We start from the raw sequence: 17,831 nt of genomic DNA, 5'->3' as shown, positions 1-17,831 counted from the left end.
CCGGGATTCGAAGGACTCGACGAGGCGAACTCGCGAACACCGCGCACCGGTCCCGGTTTTACGAAGGGCCGCACTTGAAAGCAAAAAATGGCGCGATTCTCGCGCCTCTCCGAGGCTCGAGAACCTTGTCCGCTCGTACCCTGGTTTCGGGTACGAAGCGCGGCGCGCAACGGAGGAAAGAAAAAAAAACAAACAAAAAAAAAACAAACAAAGTATATACATACATGCGATACGAAGAAGAGTCCTTCCAGAAAGGAACACCGTCGCGACGGTAACGCTCGCGTGCGCGAAAAGCCCCATAGCGTTCGGGCGTCTTCGTTGGGTATCATCTCTTTGCATGGTGTGTGAGACTCCCCCCTCCCCTCCCCTAAATTAGGTTCTTTCGAGGACGCAGGCGAAACGAACCGGACGAGCGTCGCGGCGCCGACTCGAGCTTTTGTTTCCCCCCGGACCGGCGACGACGCGCCGCCCGTCCGGCGTTTCGAGCCTGCCCGTTCGATCGGCGATATGCGAGGTGGACGACGTCTCTTTGCCGAAGGAAACGATGAAAGAGATCATCTACCAACGGGTACCACTCGGAGGCAGACGCTCTCGGGGCGAGCATAGAGGGCGCAGTCCGCGGAGGCGGCGGGACCGCAGCCGTTCGGGGTGCGCGAGTCGCGGGACGATCGGCGGAGGGTGAAGAGGGGAGGGGCTCACGGGAGCCGGAACGGCCGATGAAGAGGGGAGAACGAGAGAGAGGGGGAGTGCTCGGGAGAGATGACGGGAAGGGGGTGGGACCGTCGAAAGCATCCGGGAGTCGGAGATCGCGGTCGCTTTTCGCGAGACGGGGATCCCGGGTCGCTCGACGCGCGGTGTCGATCCTCGGGGGGGTCACACCGAGCGCGTTCCTCGCGACGCGGCGAGGTATTCGTTCGTCCCGATGCTCTCGACGGCTATGCGAGGGGTTACGCGCAGGTCGGATCGTTCTTTTTGCGATCGACGCTCGACGTGTGACACCCGACGCGGTCCGGCGTTCCTCGGCCCGCCTCACGTAAGGAGGGTTTCCGCTCGCGCCGCTTTCTCTCTCGATCTCGCTAACGGGATCGTCCTCGCTGGCTCGCTCGCTGTCTCTCTCGCTCTTCCGGGTAGGTGCGGCGGCGCTCCGCCACCGTTTCGAGTTCGAGACGTTCCCTTCTCCTCGCGGCGGCGTCGCGCGAGCCAGGGGAGAGCAACGCCGGAGGTTCGTCCAAGGGCGTTTCCAGGTTCCCCCAACGGCCAGTCCCGTATCGCGTCTTGACGACGGGGGCGCGAGGTTTTTTACGCTTTTAGACTTCCGGTGGATTCCTTTGTCGCGTCGCGATCGGGATTTCGAGTCGCGAAGCACCTCGAGACGACGGACGGCGGCTGACCGCCATTCCCCCCTCCGTGGTCTCAATCCCCGGGAAGCCCGCTCGCGAGGGCAGGCCGTTTCGGGCGCTTAACGCGATCGAACGAAGGATTCGAGGGGGTAGATTCGTCGTAGCCAAGTCCTATCTGGCCCATTAAACGGAGTCCTATTTCCGCGGTCGCGTCCCCTGGGATCCAGCCGAGTCGACCGGACCGGTCGCTTCCGCCCCGGACGTCGCTCGAGTCGCTCGAGTCGGCTTTTCGCAGGCATTCCCGTCTTCCGGCGCCGACGACCGGCGGAAAGGAGAGAGGGGTGGAGCCAGCTAGCGGCGTGTTGCCGTTTAATTGCCGGTCGAGTACCGTTCCAGTTCGACCGGACGTAATTAACGAGGAGGACTCGGCGCGATCGGACTCAGAAAGAGGGAGAGAGCGAGAGAGCAAGAGAACGAGCGAGCGAGAGAGAGAAAGAGAGAGAGAGAGAGAAAGAAAGAGAGAAAGAGAGAGAGAGAGAGAGTGAGCGAGAGCGAGAGAGAAAGAGAGGGGAAGGAGGAACAAAGAGATGACAAAAGGAAAGGACGACGTGTGCGCGCGCGCGCCCCGTGTCCTCACCTTCGTTCTTTCGTTTTGAATCGCCCTGACGCGCGTCACGTTACGAGAGTGAAACACGAGAGTGATCGAAGACCGAAGATATTCGCTCGATAGCCGCGACACACGTGTTGTGCTTATTCTCTTGCCCAGGTGAGTTGAGAATTGGATCACCAATGAATTGACGGTATCATTGCGCGGGGAAGCGAAGTACTAGGGAGGCCAGCCAACCGGATATCCGATTAAAAGAAAACTGAAGGGAATATGGAAAAGGGGAGAGAGAGAGAGAGAGAGAGAGAGCGAGAGAGAGAGCGAGAAAGAGAGAGAGCGAAAGAGTGGGAGAGAAAGAGAGAGGGAGCCGTTCTCCAACGTCGTGCGAGTCAGCTTCGATTCGATTTAACCGAAATCACATGGTACTAGGAGGTAGGCAGATAGGTAGAGAGAGTGGGAGAGTGAGAGCAAGAGAGAGAGAGAAAGATTCGATAATTCTCGAGCGTCGTCAATCTCGATCGTCCGTGATGGACGTGAGACCGCAAGCGAGGTTAGGTAGACTCTCGCGTGCGTGCACGGAGGATAGAGAAGCACACGAGATGAGAGGTAGACGGGACAGGGGGAGAGAGGGGGTGAGACAAGGAGAGAATGTGTGCGAGCGTGTGGCCGAACGAAAGGGTGGAGGGCGAAGCGCGGACGAGTGACCGGAGAGAGACGGAGAGGGAGGAAATCGAGGGTAACCGGAAGCGAGCGGTTTGTCGAGACTTCCCCTGAAACGATTACCGATCGATCCCGCCCTGCCGGGTGCACGCGCGCGACGCTTCGTCACATTTTTTTCCTCTTCACTTTTCTTCTTCTTTTTTTTTTTTTCTTCCACTCGGCTTGATCGTCTCATCGGCTACGAGTCCTTGTGGGCGCTTCGCGGGCCGACGAGGCTCCGGAAGAACCCGGAAGGCGACCGGCGCCGCGGACGCGCAGCTTCCGTTTCCACCGGGACGCCTCGCGCGTGCGCGTGCGCGTGCTCGCGGCCGTCGCGTGACCGAGGGAATCGCATCGATTGGCCCGGAACGTTAAAAAAGGCGGGGAACGACCCGCGACGGTTTTAGGTGATACGTGTCGGGCGATGCAAATACGAACGTCTCGTTAAGTGGGATTTTCTCGGGCCGGCGGGTATATATCCTGATTCGGGCTCGCTTGGAAATGTTGCGAGGTACCGCGGTGTCGGGAAATCGACCGGGTGAACGGCCGCCTTCGTAGCCCGCCCTAATTCGCGACCGTTGACACGCGTCGCGATTCGGCTCGTCCGCGCGCGGTTTTTAATGGGCTCGATCCTCGGGACATTCGGGAAACGTCGGGAGGAACGTCGTTTTTATCCGCGGGTCGATTTCCCCGAGTTGTCGGTTTTCCGCGCATTTCGCGGATCCGAGCGCGCGTTACGTCACGGGGGATCCTTGCCGGCCGGGAATGCCCGGGTCGTTACGGCCACGTGACGTCGTCGCGTCTCATTTTTTTCACCGGTTTACGATCGTTCGGGCGTTTTTTTTTCTTCCTTTTCTCGTCCTCTCGACGGGCAGTCGACGTCGCTCCGCGTCCGATCATCGGACGATCCTCTACCGCCGTTACGTTATCCCGGGGTTTCTTCCGATCGCTCCTGCCCTGCGATTCGGTTTTCCTCTCGTCTCCCCGTTATGCCCGCGCCGATCGTCGGGGCCATTCGTGACACTCGAGGCCTGCTATGCGCGACATTCGCCCGATTATTACGACCCGCCATCCCGACGCGCGACTTTGAACGCCCCTAGCATGGTTTCGCACTAGCATGCGTGATGTGTGTACAGCTGGCGACGGTATCGACTTCGCGCGGTACGTACACGAGGGCGTGGAGAGGGCCAAATCCGCTTCTCTTGGCACGCGTGTACGTACGAGCGCGCGCGCGGCCGTGATTGCGAGTGCGAGTGGGTGCATGTGTGTCGACGCGACGCAAGGGTTTTGAAGAAAAAAAAACGCATCTTTACTCGGTTCCATCGAGACGTTCCACGTGACGGGACTTTCGGGATTTGCGCACATTCGGTGGAATATGAATACGAATACGGCAACGCGTGACGGAGCCGCGGTTAACATCCGGGAAGATAAGAAAAGCTCGAGTCTTCGCGACGCGTCCGAGCAACCGCGAGCTCGACTTCCGGGAGGAACGCGTTTTCTTTTCTTTTCGATTTTTTTTTATTTTTCTTTTCTTTCTCCGCCACCTTTCCTCCGTTACCGCATCCATAGGCCGTTAAAGTATCTCCTCGAAGGAAGGATCGGCCGACGCATTCCCGGAATAACGCGGAGATGCCGAGGGTGCCGTTTCTTTTTCCCCGGGATAATCGGCGCGACGCGTAAGAGGCACCTTTTACGGTTTTCGCGGGGCCGGGGGCATTCGACGGTTCCCGGCGTCGAAAGTCCGGGAAAGTGGAGCGGAATTTTCCCGGCACAATCGGGCCGGAGGTGTCCGTTCGCGGGTCTCAAAGCGCGTCTCGAGCACGCGCGACGGTGCATTATGTCGGGGAGTCAACGACGAGCGGACAAACGGTAACGGAATAGGCGCGTCGAGTCTCCGCGAGAGAGATGGAGCGAGAGGTCCGCGGAGGGGGCGATCGGCGATGTGTGCGCATGTGTACGCGGGTGTGTGACCGAGAGAGAGAGAGAGAGAGAGAGAGAGAGAAAATGAGGATAAAGAGGAGAATACCAGACAGACCGGGGGTGTACCTAGAGTCTTGGACTCGCGAACGCGCTCGGGCGCTACGTCGAACACGGTGACCTTCTTGCTGGCTCTACCCTTCCTCTCGCTTCCCCCCACAATCGCGCAGCCCGGGGTCGGCTGGTCCGAGTCCCGGGTCCTCACGTCGCCGAACCGCTAAACGGAGGAGTTTTGTCCGTTTCAGACACGGAGGACAGCACGGGCGAGGCCCACTCTCCCTCGCAGATCCGCATTAACTTCGAGCGGTGCTTTCGCAAGGAGTACAGCGCGTCGAGCCTGCAGGACAAGGGCGCGCCGGGGAGCGCGGCGTCGTCGTCGTCGTCGTCGCCGTCGGCCGCCGCCGCGGCCATCGCCGCCGCGGCGCTCGCCGAGGGCCAGCTGGCGGCGGAGCAGCAGGAGGGCGAGTCGAAGACGCCGAAGGACGGGCCCGGGGTGTTCGGCGTCGTCGCCGTCGCCGAGGCCGAGATCAGCCAGAGCGACTTCGAGGGCACCTTCAAGGTCGAGAACGAGCGGAGCGAGGGCTCGGTGCGCGACTTCTGCGTGAAGGAGGGCGACGTGTACAGGTGCACCGTGTGCCATCGGACTTACACCCACATCAGCAACTTCTGCCGGCACTACGTCACCTCGCACAAGCCCAACGTCAAGTACTACCCGTGCCCGGTCTGCTTTAAGGAGTTCACGCGGAAGGACAACATGGTCGCGCACGTTAAGATTATACACAGCCTGAAGCCACACATGAGTCTAAGCAGCTCGAGCACGAGCCAGCAGCGGTAGGCCGACCCGGCTCGTTTTACCTAGCGCCTCGGTTATTACTCCTTTCCTCTCCTCTCCTTTCCTCTCCTTTCCTCTCCTCTCCTCGCCAGCGTCTCCGCCGCCGCCCCGAGTATCGACCCGGAACCCGTCCACGGCGACGCGTCTCGTCGTCCTCCTCGTCGTCGCCGGCGACCGAGGGCGTCTCCGTTCCTACCTCAACCCCGCTCCGAGCCTCCTTTCCGCGTAGAGGAAAACGAGGCGACGTCGGCGTCGTAATCGCGAATGTGCTGGCATGGGCTGTCGCGATCGGGAGGGCTTCTGACTTTTCTAGAAGAGACCTAAGCCTCGCTTCCGTCGCTCCTCCCGTCGGCGAGACGCGTTACGATTACGACGATGACTCCGGGCACGGGTGGCGATTGGGGTTTCTCCCCCGCGTGGAAGTCCGCCTCTGGCGAGCCCCTCGTCGTCGTTTCGACCGAATTAGTACATATTCTGACAACTGAATGCGAGATCGAGACCTTGCCGTGGCCGGTCGGGTCGCGAGAATACTTTAAAATGTTGCGAATCTACATTGTAAGTCAATTAAGGCCCTCGATACGCGATGTATGTCTTCGACATATCACCTCGGATGAGGATAATCCAAAGGGCGAGATCGCGGTCGCCGCGGCCCTGGTGTCCCGGAGTAGGGACCGGGGGGCATCGTTCCGGGGACGAGGCTCCGAACGAGGCCCGGTAGTTCGTTATTTCTCGAAATTGTACTAATGTTAGGGACGTGTCCAAGTGTACGCGGTGGTTTCTCGGACGATCGACGAACGCGAGGCGGCCAGCGGTACGAAATTAATGCTTTTCTCGGGGAAGTCGAAATCGTGATAAAAGTGTCCTTGGGGTGGATTTTGATGAAATCAAAATTGCATACGGGTTTGCCGGTGTTGCGTAAAACACTGTCGGCGTCTTACGTCTTAGAGGTGTCGCCTTAATTCCTCGACCACCCGCTTCGGTGGGCGCTGTTAGGACTTTCTTGCCTTGTCATCGGAGTACCGTTTTGATGCACGATCTCGCGTCCAGTTGTTACTATAGTGCGGTAGTAATGCGTCAGACTGTTGTAATGTTTTATGGTTAATGCAAGTGAGTCTAGGGGAGACGCTAGAGTAACGGTAGCAAGGGTAAGCTCAGAGGAAATAACGAGGGCGAGCTCGAGGGAGAGCCGCACGGAGCGAGCAAAAATGCGTCGTGGCCTCTCCGATGAGATAAAAAAGTGTTCATGCGGAAAGAAGGAGTCAGGAGACGCGAGCGCCCCGCGTGTACGGCGGCAAACCGATGATCGACGAGAAAGATAACGAGAGTGAGATATATATATTTAGTGAGAGGAGATGAGAGACAAATGGAGGAATATGAGAGGTGTATCTCGCGAACGGGCGTCGGATCGAAAGTACTCGAGTCTTCGGGGTGAGCCGCCTAACTGGTGTACCCTATAAATAGTTTCGATTACTCCGAGAGACCGGAGAGATTTAGAAAATTAGGGATCCGCCGTGTTGAAACTTGGTAGTCAAACTATCGAACTAAGTTTCACCGACATCTCTCTCTTTTGTGGAAACACGCGAGGAATAATTGAACGCGTCGCTTGCTACTGGTAATGAATTTTTTTTTTCTTTTTTTTTTTATCGATTCGCTGGTTATCCGGAAGAATATGGGGGTGTTTATTTCTGGGCTACATATCAACAAGTGTGGGTCGTATTGTTGTCAGCTATGGAACCCGTACCAATTGTATACAGTGCAGCTACGTTACCGAGTAAACGAAGACGCGTGATTCCCTTTGAAGATCTCGGAACGCAAAAAAAAGACGGGTTTGGAAATTGCTCCGTCTACCGATACCTTCATACGATAACTTCAACGTAAAGGAGGACTTTCAATCGAAACGGTTAGGTGGGCCACTCCGTATAATGCCCGAAGTAGCTATAAGCGAGTACGCGCGAAACGTTAAATATTGCGAGTCATGCAAATTCGTTGTAATCGACAATCGATACGATAATGTTAATTATCTTTGTCTTAAAAAGAAAATTGTTGAAAAGTTGTTGAGAAATTTTCGCTATATTGCGAGATTATACACTTTGATAAATTATATATTATGTATACAGAGAAAATATTCTGTGGTAAAGTACAATGCAACGTGCGGCGCGTCTCCGGCTGTACTCCCATTGCGAAGGATTTCCCTGTACTCGTAGAGGATGTTATTACATATATGCAGACACGCGGATACCCGCCGACTCGTCTCGGATGGACGCGTTTATTTTACAATCCTCGCGGAGTAATCCTCTACGAGTGGGCCGATATCGATATATCCGTCGCAATGTCGACCCAGCGGCGACTCGCGGTTTTTACCGAGCTATTATAGAGATGAATCGTCACAGAAGATTTTCTCCATATGCTGTTATAGGTAGTCGGCCTGGTTATTTTGATTCGGCCAACGGTTCAGTGGGAGGGGTTCAAGATGAAAAATTCACACGAATGCGGAAAATAAGGGGGCCGATCACCGCCGCGACCGAGTGATGTCGTAATTGCGATATTAAACGACAATCCTCCTACCGGCCGTCTCTCGAACTAAGTCAAAGCAGTCGCGCGGCGCAGACGCAGGACGCGATCCGACGCGCGTTTTCCGGTTTAGCGTTCTAGAAGAGCGACTCTTCCGGCGTGTCCCGGAGGAGCCATGGTACCGTTCCATCCGCCACTGACATCTTTCCGCATAATATATGCTGCGGGCATTATACGCTACAATCGAAAGAGCTTTACGACGGCACTCCCGCGTTCCGTCTCGTCGGGAGTCGCCAGGGTGTACATACGTGAGGGCGTCCGAAGTCGACTCTCGACCTCGTCGATTCACCGAAATCATACTTTCCCCCTAGTAAATCGTACAACATAAGTTATCGTTCGTTAGGGTAAAATGCGAATACTTTCGGAATCGCTTCAGCGGACGTCGGGTAATGGCCGCGCCGTCGTGGTTTTCGTCCGGTCAACGGGAATGCGAACGATTTTTCGTATCTCTCTTTATAATTCCTCGATTAATCGGGCGTCCGCCGGCACTTCGAGTACTCGTTTGCGGCAATCGGCGAAAGCAGGGAGAAAGTAACGGGGGTCGGTGAGTCGACGCGGTGGGAAGTCACATTTGCACCCCCTTGAAGGAGACGCCCTCGAGCGCGCGCGCGCGCACGCGGGTGTTCCGTGGTCGCAGCGTCCGTTAAGAGAGGGCGCGCGGCACGCGCGCTCGTCCGCGGGCGGACTAGAGCTTGCAAAGAGTTTTTACGAATGAACCGTACATATACATATATACATACATATAAAGATATATAACAATATACAAAGTAGTCTAAAGGTGAGAGATATATGCCGATATACAATTTCTATTGTCAAGAGACTATCGAAGAATCAAACGTATTTAGATGTATAGATATCGACGCCGACACGCGCGACACGCGCGACCCGCTTAGACGCGCTCGCTCGCTGGCGCTTGCGCATGCGCCCGTGCAGAAACACGTACGTCATAAGGGAACACGTAGACTGAGTAAATGCAATACGACGACCGTTCGCCATGTTGTTGAACCGTTAAGTTATATATTGCGTTTCACCGAGCCGCGACGCGCAGCGACGGTCCACTAGGCTCGTCCGCTCGGTGGGACGGTGGATGCAAATACGCAATTATATCGAAAGACTGCAGAGGGACGGTTAACGACACCAAATACAAGATAGTACTGACATTGGATAGACTGAAGGCACATTAGTAGTAACTTAAACTCGTCGAGCCGAGCCGGGACCGCGGCTCTTCGGCGACGGTGTACGAGCTTAGTTACGGAAAACGGGCACACCGTACCGATATATCGCTTAGTTTACTATTTTGCACTTGGCACCTTCTCTACCCTCTCCGTACCGTCGCGTTCCGTTCCGCCCCCTCCGCCGAGGGGGCCGGACGTGGGAAGAACGCGCTCGCGCACGCGGCTCTTTTCCACTATTTGGGCATAGACCTTAGACACGACTAGAGGCTATTATCGAATCTACATACAAATACTTTAATTTAGTGCGACGCGCACGCGCCCCGCGGCCACCTCGCGAACCGGGAGGCACCCGTTGCGCACCGTCTTGTACATACGTGTATCCTAATTACGTAGCTAGTTGTACGGTTAGACGAATAGGCGAAGTTAGGTAGGCGAATAGGCGAGTAGACACGAGCGAGTAGACGGAAAGTCGGGTTGGCGGGGCCGAGAGGACCGTAGGTCGGCACCCCGGGTGAGCGCCGCGGGTCGACATCGAGGTCGGCGGAAAAGGGGCAGAGAGAGGAAGAGGGACCGACACCCGGCCTGGAGAGCCGGAAAAACAGCCGGAAAGAGAACATGGGCGAGACGCGCACCCTACGACCTAGCGAACGCGGCCGCGCTTGGACGGGAACGGACGCGGACGTGTTATGGCGCTCCTCCGATGCCCGAGTCGCGGCACGCCGTTAAGGGGCAACTATTACAATTTACAAACTGCAACGTGGCAGCGGTTAGACAGCTTATCGATTAAACATTTGATAATCACTGAGAGGCTAAGACTAACACTTTAGAAAGCAAGACTTGAAGGAGAACGCCGAGTGTGTGCGTGCGCGCCCGCGTGTGTGAGAGCGAGTGCGTGTGAGAGGGAGGGAGAGAACGCGATTTTCGGCCGAGAGGGAGGAGGACGGCGACGCGGGTGGGGCAGGGGAACGACGAGAATGAATGGGTGGAGAGAGTCAGAGAGAAAGAGAGAGGAAGGAACGGGGCGAGCACGGCAATTTTCTTCTTTCCTCGGCTCGCGCGAGATGCGCACGAGTCGAGCGAGTGACTTGTTCCGTAGGGCATCGTCGTTGTTGATCGATCGCCACCGCTGCGATCTCTCTTGCGACGTCGCGCGGACGTACCGGCGACATCCGCGGCGAGAAACGCGCCCTTAATAGGAACGCGCGCGTTCGATTCCGCGCGACTTTCGGCACCCGGAAAATTCGTAATCGTCCGCGTACCCGAATGGCACGGCGGCTCCGAGCCGCTTTCTTGGAATACGTTTTTAGTCCTCGCGATTCGCTCTTTCGGTTTGTAATTCCGCTCCTCGTTCCGTAGCGTGGCGCTCGAGAAAATTCAAATCGACGAATACCTGGAGGATATGGGGGAAAAAACGGTTAAGGAGAGAGGAAGCAGATCGTCGACGGGACGCGCTCGTTCTGAACGAGCACCCGGACGAAGGCTCGCTCCTATTTCGCGATATCGCGAAATGCGAGCGCACTCGTCGCGCTCATCGCGGACGTTCGGGGATCGCGAGAGAGACCGTGGGCCGCGGTTTACGCCGGGAGGATTGGGTGTGTAACCTAAGGAAACAAAAAAAAAAATAAATAAACTGACTCTATAAAAAATCCACGAAAATTTCATGAAATTTATGTACACACTACCAAACTTCAAATTTTACAAGACTACNTATATATTAAAAAGTATAGTTTATTATCACACGGACGACACGCCGGCGCGTGTGGGGCGCGCGCATCCGACGCGTAATGTATCACCCGCGGGTGCATGGATACGAGCGTGCGCGCGCACGCATGCGCGCGGAAGTACACGTTATACGATATCATATTATGTTACGTTATACGATATGGTTACAATTATTATTATGATTATTACCGCTACTACTACCATTACTACTACCATTACCATTTACCATCGTCATCGTCACCACGATCGTCCCCCATCGCTCATCGTCACGATCAATATTATTACCATAGTTATATAGTGACAAAAACGTTATATTGAACATATTTTAGCGCTAGTTGATGATACCTATAACGAGTCGTTGCAGTTTGAAGTCGCGTCAGAAAAACGAGGAGGTTTTGACTTTTAATTTTATACGGTTTAAATTACATACGTCGGTGGGATCCAATTGTAGCAGAATAAATCCCCGGTTTGGTGCCTTTTTAAAAAGAAGAAATTGTTATAAAACGCGACCGGGCTACGCTTGTGTGCCCGCTCGCAGTCTAGTGCCAAATAAGTGAGACCTTGACATAAAATTTTATAGGAAACTTTTAGAGAAGAGTCTTTTCTGACGCTGGGTAGACTTAGTATATTTTATATGCACTGATTGTTTGATTATGACTATCGATAATAAAAGAACGGTGTTCAATAGATTGTAATTATGTGTGTTTTACTCCGGTTATTAATGGCGGAGAATTACGGCATCCGTTGCAAATTCCGCACTCGTACTCTTTCGAAATGCATGAAACTGTCCTACCACTTATCTTTTTCCTACCGAATAACAACATTTCGGGTTCACGCGTGATGATTTTCTCAAGTTCGCTTTTTAATCCATGGAAATTCCAGGGAAAGAATATTTTGTCCGCGGACTCGCGTATTAGTAAAAATCGAATTTATTTTTTCCCTTCGATGTGTGACGGATGATTCAAAGTGGTATTGCATTTTTTATACCATGAATTCATGCTTGTCTTGCGAGCGTCATAATGCATTGTAATTTATTGAACGAAATGTTTAAAAAGTGGTTCTTCTGAGGAATAATGCTATTTAAATTGTTCAAGCAGAATATGCGCTGATTGATTACACGTAGTTTATACAAATGTTAATTGAATGTCGGTAAAACGAGGGGGGACATTTTGACATGTTAAAAGAGAAGAGTTTGTGGTTGTGGTATTCTCGTCGTACTAATTGACAGCGCTTCATTTATACACTTTGTGCGGCCTTATCTTTACGGACGGTTTAGAGTATAGTTGCCGAATTCTAAACTGACCGTTCTCATCGTCCATCGAGACTAACATTTAACGAAGGAGTCTCCCAACTAATCGCATTGACCCGAGGGAAAGGTAACTACCATACTAACAGTCGTATTGACGTTTGTTTCTTTCGTTACTTTGAGTTACGCTGTCTTTGAATTTGGTGTTGTGCGGACGAAACGGGAACGAAGATATAACGATAACGAATCAAGAACTGAGGAACTGAGGCGCGAATCCTGAATATTTAAGGATCAGTTTCCTTGTGCTTTCATTTCTTACGCGTTATCTCGTTTTGTCCTGCCCAAAGCACCCTGATACTTGTAAACAATTTAATTTGATTTAGCTTCGTTTTTCACGTACAAGTTCAATTTCTTGAAAAGTGCATCGATGTTAGCTACGTCGACTTTTAAGTTCTTAGATGTACAGTATTGTATACACTCGATGTTGACAGTTAATAGCTAAAGTAGAAAAGAAATATCGCACCGCGTTTATGATTACGTTTTTATTTCGCATGCCCCGCACTTGCGTCGATCGGTATTATCGGTATCGACGTGATATCATCAAGACCTAACCTTTAACGAAGAAGCAACTGAGAGTTTATTTCACGAAATCAAGCACTGATATATTCTTGACATTGCGAAAATTCGTTATAACAAAATGTTATTCGGGACAACCAAAATAAACGTGAATTTAATTAATAGCTAAATCCTTTCTTATCGGTGAATTATATCGAATGAATTTTTCTATCTGTATTTTTTAACATCCCGGCGATACCTAGTTACGAGAATATCGTACTTCAGGTATCACGAATTATTAATAATCTTGTAAACTCGCGTTACTCACAGTTGCATTCTTAAGATCCCCGTAGAAAATACGTACATGTATTCGAAGTTGAGTATAATTATTTTGGTCGCATGATTCGCTGAATTAGTTTGAACATTATTCTTGCATTTTTGCACCGTTTTGTTAATAGATGGAAGCTTGTTCGTACGTTTCGAGCGTACACTTGAACCACTTCAAGATGAGAATTCGGTCAATTTTGAACGGATGAAAATTTGGTTACAAGGAATTAAACGATTTCAGTGTTGCATCGAAGCGTACGCATTGGTTTCTAACAAAAAGTAACGATGATTTAAAGATAAAAGTACTTGAATTAATTGTTGAGTTTAAGGCGCGTTCCCGTCTCTATGTATTTGATACCGTCAACAAATTGTCAATTTATGCGGTCAATTTTCCCATCTTTGCTGGCTATAACAAGATTCCGAGTACTTTTATTCTTTGAAAACTCGGGATAAAACGTTGCAGTACACAGTAGTTGAAAGTAAACTGCAATGTTATGCTCGGACCAATAACGATAGCCAATAACACCGGGTAACGTTTTTAGTCCTCGGAGCTACGTTTCGAGCGAAGAATGCTCCAAAATTGTTGACAAATCCATTCTTTAAGTCGTGAAGAATTCATTCTGGATGGGCAGTGATTTTCGATCTCTCACCCTACCTCTGCTAAAACGTCGCTTCGACGATATCAAAGTGACGTACCAACAAGAAATGACAAATTGCCCTTACACTTGTTACGGGCAATCTGACAAACCGAGGAATATGCGCAACCCTCGATCGTAATTTTCGGGCGTTGCGCACATTGCCTAACTCGTCGCATTGCCCGAAACGTATCGATACCGTGACAATAACGCAACGGGTCCAAAAATTGCCTACCACTGTCCATTCAACGATTCGAGTATTCACTGGCCATTACAGATACTTGGCAAACTCGACCGAGGCCTAACGCACGAATGCTCTTTTCGCAGAATTCACCGGCTCGTGCGGCAAGTCGGAGATGGACACGTGGAAGGAAAAGGGGAAAGGCTCGAGTTCTACCCCGACGACGACGCCCACGACGCCGCACTCCCGCTCGGAGTCATCCTCGAAGGTCTCGACGACGCCAACGACGAGCCCCGCGACGGCGCTGGCCGGCACGACGGCGTCGGGCCTGGCGGCGGGGAGCGGCGCGACGACCCCGACGGCCGCGACGGCGGCGAAGACCAGCGCCGCGGGGGGCGGAGGACAGGCCGGCAGAGGGTCGCACTCGTCGGGGGCGTCGGGGGCGTCGGGGGGCGCCGGGCCCGGCGCCATGTCCGCGCCCACCGGGCGGCAAGTGCCGAAGCGGCGCATGCGTAGACGCGCGACCTCGCAATCGCAGGACCCGGCGGAACAGTTGACCGAGATGTCGGTGCGCGGACTCAACCTCTTTCGCTACGCCTCGATCTCCGAGGGGGTCTACCAGTGCACCGAGTGCGCCAAGCTGGACATCCAGAAGACCTTCAAGAACAAGTATTCCTTCCAGCGACACGCTTTCCTCTACCACGAGGGCCACCAGAGGAAGGTCTTCCCGTGCCCCGTCTGCGGCAAGGAGTTCTCCCGGCCCGACAAGATGAAGAACCACATGAAGACGGTCCACGATTGCTTCATGCCCAAGGACTGCGTCATGCCCTTCGGGTTCTACCTGCCGCCTTAGCGGACCCCGCCGACTCCCCTCGCGTCCCGTCCCCCGATTCCCCCGGCCCCGACGCGTCCCGAGAGGCGGGCGGACGCGCTTCGTGAAGACTGCCGGTAGCTCCGTACTTTCCACCGAGGCGGTGCTCGAGCTACCGATGGTCCGCGCAGTATTAACGCCGTCACCGCTCCGCCAACATTGTCTCGACCACTTCTTGGTGCTCGCCCCTACGCCGCTGCGCCCCTTTTGCTTCTTCTCACGGTTCCCACATCCCGTCTAGTCAAACCCTCCGCGGCTCTGGCTCTGGCTCTGACTCCGATCGTCGATTTCGGGTCGTTTGGTGCAGGGCTGCTGTACCGCGGAATACCCGCCGACCAAACGCTCTCGGGAGAGACTTCAGTGAGTTACGTGCCATCACCTTTGCCTACACCTTCGCCCCCGTCGCTCCTCCCGAGCCCGATGTTTATCGCTGCGTCATTTCCAATGTTAATCACGGCTGATCGCTTCGCTTCTTCCCTTCTAACGTTGTCGAACCCACCTTTCGGAACTTTTAAGCCCTCAAACCCTCCGTTCCGAAACTAATCGGTCCATCACGGACGGTTTCATAGATCGCTTAGATTTTAAGATTTACGTATTCCGTTGAAGAGAGCGCAAGAGGTCAAAATATAACTTGCACGTTTTAAAATCCCCGTATTAATGGAAATCGGTATGGGACGATATTTTGGGTGATATCTTAGATGGTTGAGTTTTGGACACTATTTTCATCGGTAAGGGGTGAGCGCGGGCGGTAAATGTGCAGCGTCCGCGTGAGAGGTGTAATTGGCAATGGATGTTATCGTAGTATTTAACGCAATCTATTTCGACGTTAACTGGAATCGGAGCTTGATTAAACGCGTCTTATAGGCATATTTCTAGAGACGTCCGTTAGCCTTTATTTTACCACGATTTCTTATATTTTCCTTTAAAATGGCGATGACGTAGTGGGTTTACAGTTTTGACGGGAAAAAATCATACGTGCAATGCGACATTTAAGTTTTCTGAGATTTTTACTGCACCGTTTATCTTATCAAGGGGGAGAAAATTACGGAAAATGTTAGCGCCGTCCGTCGCGAAATTGTTTATTCGTTCTGCATTTTTATCGTGGGTAGTTTTGGATAGGCTATGCTCTCTCCAATAGTACGAAGTATGCTTTAGAAGAACTGCAAGATCAGAATCGCGTCGAGGTGGTCGAGGCGACGCTGCCGATGCTCGTTATCGTTGCACTATGCATAATCCCTTTTTATTTTATTAACAACTTATCCTTTATTTCTTATTTTTCCTTTGCTTCCTAATTCCACTTCAGCCTCCTCGTTCGCCCTCGTTCTTTCCTTCTTATGTTTATTCTACGTATATACACGTATGACACTCTCGTCTCGGTGAAACTTCGTTTTTACGGGACAACTCAGCTGTTACCGTGAGATACGTTATTGAAACACAAAGACGACTCTATTTTATATTAATGAGATAAACGTATATTTAACAANATTCGTACGCCGATTGTACTCCTGCACGCTCCGCTTCAAAGCAGACGAGAGCATATTCCCTAGAATTTTTTCACGAGAGAATGCGTTCTCGACCGAACGATATATATATATACATGCATATGCGTTTGCGATGCGCACACGTGAGCGCCATACAATGTGCTGTATAGAGATTTTCTTTTTCACTTAACAGCTAGTTCGTGGAACGACGAGACGGCCTATCGACACGTTGAAACATCGGGTATGGTTTCATAGAAGTGGCCTAGCCTTTCTTTTAAGTGTATTATGCGATCCGACGAAATTGTCGCGAGATCGGTCGCAATAACAGATTGGTAATATATCGTACAATCTAAGGGTGAAGGACATGGACACAATGCTTAACGAAACCCAGCACTCGAGCCGCTGCTCGGCAGCGTCGATGCTGCGCGACGATTTTGCAAAATGTATTATATGCATACTAGTTGTTAAGATTTACTATTACAGCTGTTGTTGCTAGCACTACTACTTATGCTATCGTTGCTATCACCGTTATTATAGTAACCGTTGCTGCTGTCGCCGCTGGTGAATTTCGTATCGTTAAGCTCGTCATTTTCGGCTCGGTCGTTGTCCTCGATATCATTGCCATCACCGCCATTATTATCGCTATCATTACCATCTTGATTATTACCTTTATTGTTGTTATTATTATCCATTAATATTACGCTATCTTGATGGCCGACAAGTTAATAATTAGTATCGACAAGCTAAAAGTTAAGACGCCGCAAATAACTGCACGAATGCACACTGAGGTTAAGGCAATCCAGTTGGGAGATTAGAGTAGGCACTCGTTGTTGTCTTTTTTTTTGTTTTCTTCTTTTTCTAAAAGCTTGTAGAGAGATATAAGAGATATGTTGTTGATTCGTTTATTTTTGGTGTTGGAGTATCAGCGGGAAAAAAGAGGGAAGTGACGGACATGATGCAAATGAGATACATGGAAGTCGCTGTTTTGACAAATAAGCAATAAGAACTGTAGGAAAAGCTTGCGAGCCAACACCTGAATGTTAACGCTTAGGGATTACTTAGCCCGTCCTATGAAATATTTCATGTCGAGCTGGGTTAACTAATTTCATTTGCTCGCTTCGAAGATATTTGGAGATACGTAAAAATAATGACAAATAATGTCGATTAGGGATTTATTTTATCTAGGTATCAGTTTACACGTGTTAGTTAAATAGAGATGTCTTTATAAACTTGTCAAATATCTTTTCTGGTTATGACTTTTCCCTGTTGGTCTTTTGACAAAAAATATTACATTTTTTTCAGTGCTATTTAGTCCGCTTCGAATTAACGCCCACTTTTTTTTTTCTCCCGTAGGAGAATGGCAAACGTTTTCTTTCTCATAACCTGTATGCGATTATAGTTATTCACCGTTGTATTTAGAAAATGACGTCCCTTCGATCGTTGAACTCTAGATCTTTTCTCAAACTTTCTGTTCGTCACCTTTTACTCGCTGACCAGTTCCTTTCTAGTGTAGGCAACGCAGATAAGGTTAATTTCTGGTTTTTAGCGTTCCGAACACTGATTATTAAGTTGAAATCCCTTTATCCATCTGATCCGTAGATCAACGGCGTTTAGT

The 17,831-nt window shown here is 51.6% G+C and overlaps 1 protein-coding gene across 6 annotated transcripts in view; it reads left to right on the top strand.

Annotated features, from left to right (window-relative positions):
• The window catches only part of LOC105701571 (protein tramtrack, alpha isoform), a 51,606-nt gene that overhangs the window by 27,131 nt on the left and 6,644 nt on the right, over nucleotides 1-17,831 (top strand). For 4 of the 6 annotated variants that reach the window (XM_012428460.2, XM_012428545.2, XM_012428721.2 and 1 more), the window contains exon 4: nucleotides 14,011-16,216. The exons of 1 other annotated variant lie outside the window; for it this stretch is intronic. In XM_012428460.2, coding sequence (XP_012283883.1) covers nucleotides 14,011-14,717 — 707 coding nt within the window. In that variant the 3' untranslated portion in view covers nucleotides 14,718-16,216. Of the gene's footprint in view, nucleotides 1-14,010; nucleotides 16,217-17,831 lie in introns of those variants that run through there. One more of the 6 variants, XM_012428898.2, reaches the window with a different exon arrangement.

The sequence above is a fragment of the Orussus abietinus genome, unplaced genomic scaffold (genome assembly GCF_000612105.2).
Source record: "Orussus abietinus isolate OABI.00-Male unplaced genomic scaffold, Oabi_2.0 scaffold358, whole genome shotgun sequence".
Taxonomy (NCBI): Eukaryota; Metazoa; Arthropoda; class Insecta; order Hymenoptera; family Orussidae; genus Orussus; species Orussus abietinus.
Note: the sequence above shows the minus strand (reverse complement) of the source record. Positions and strands in the feature narration are given on the sequence as shown.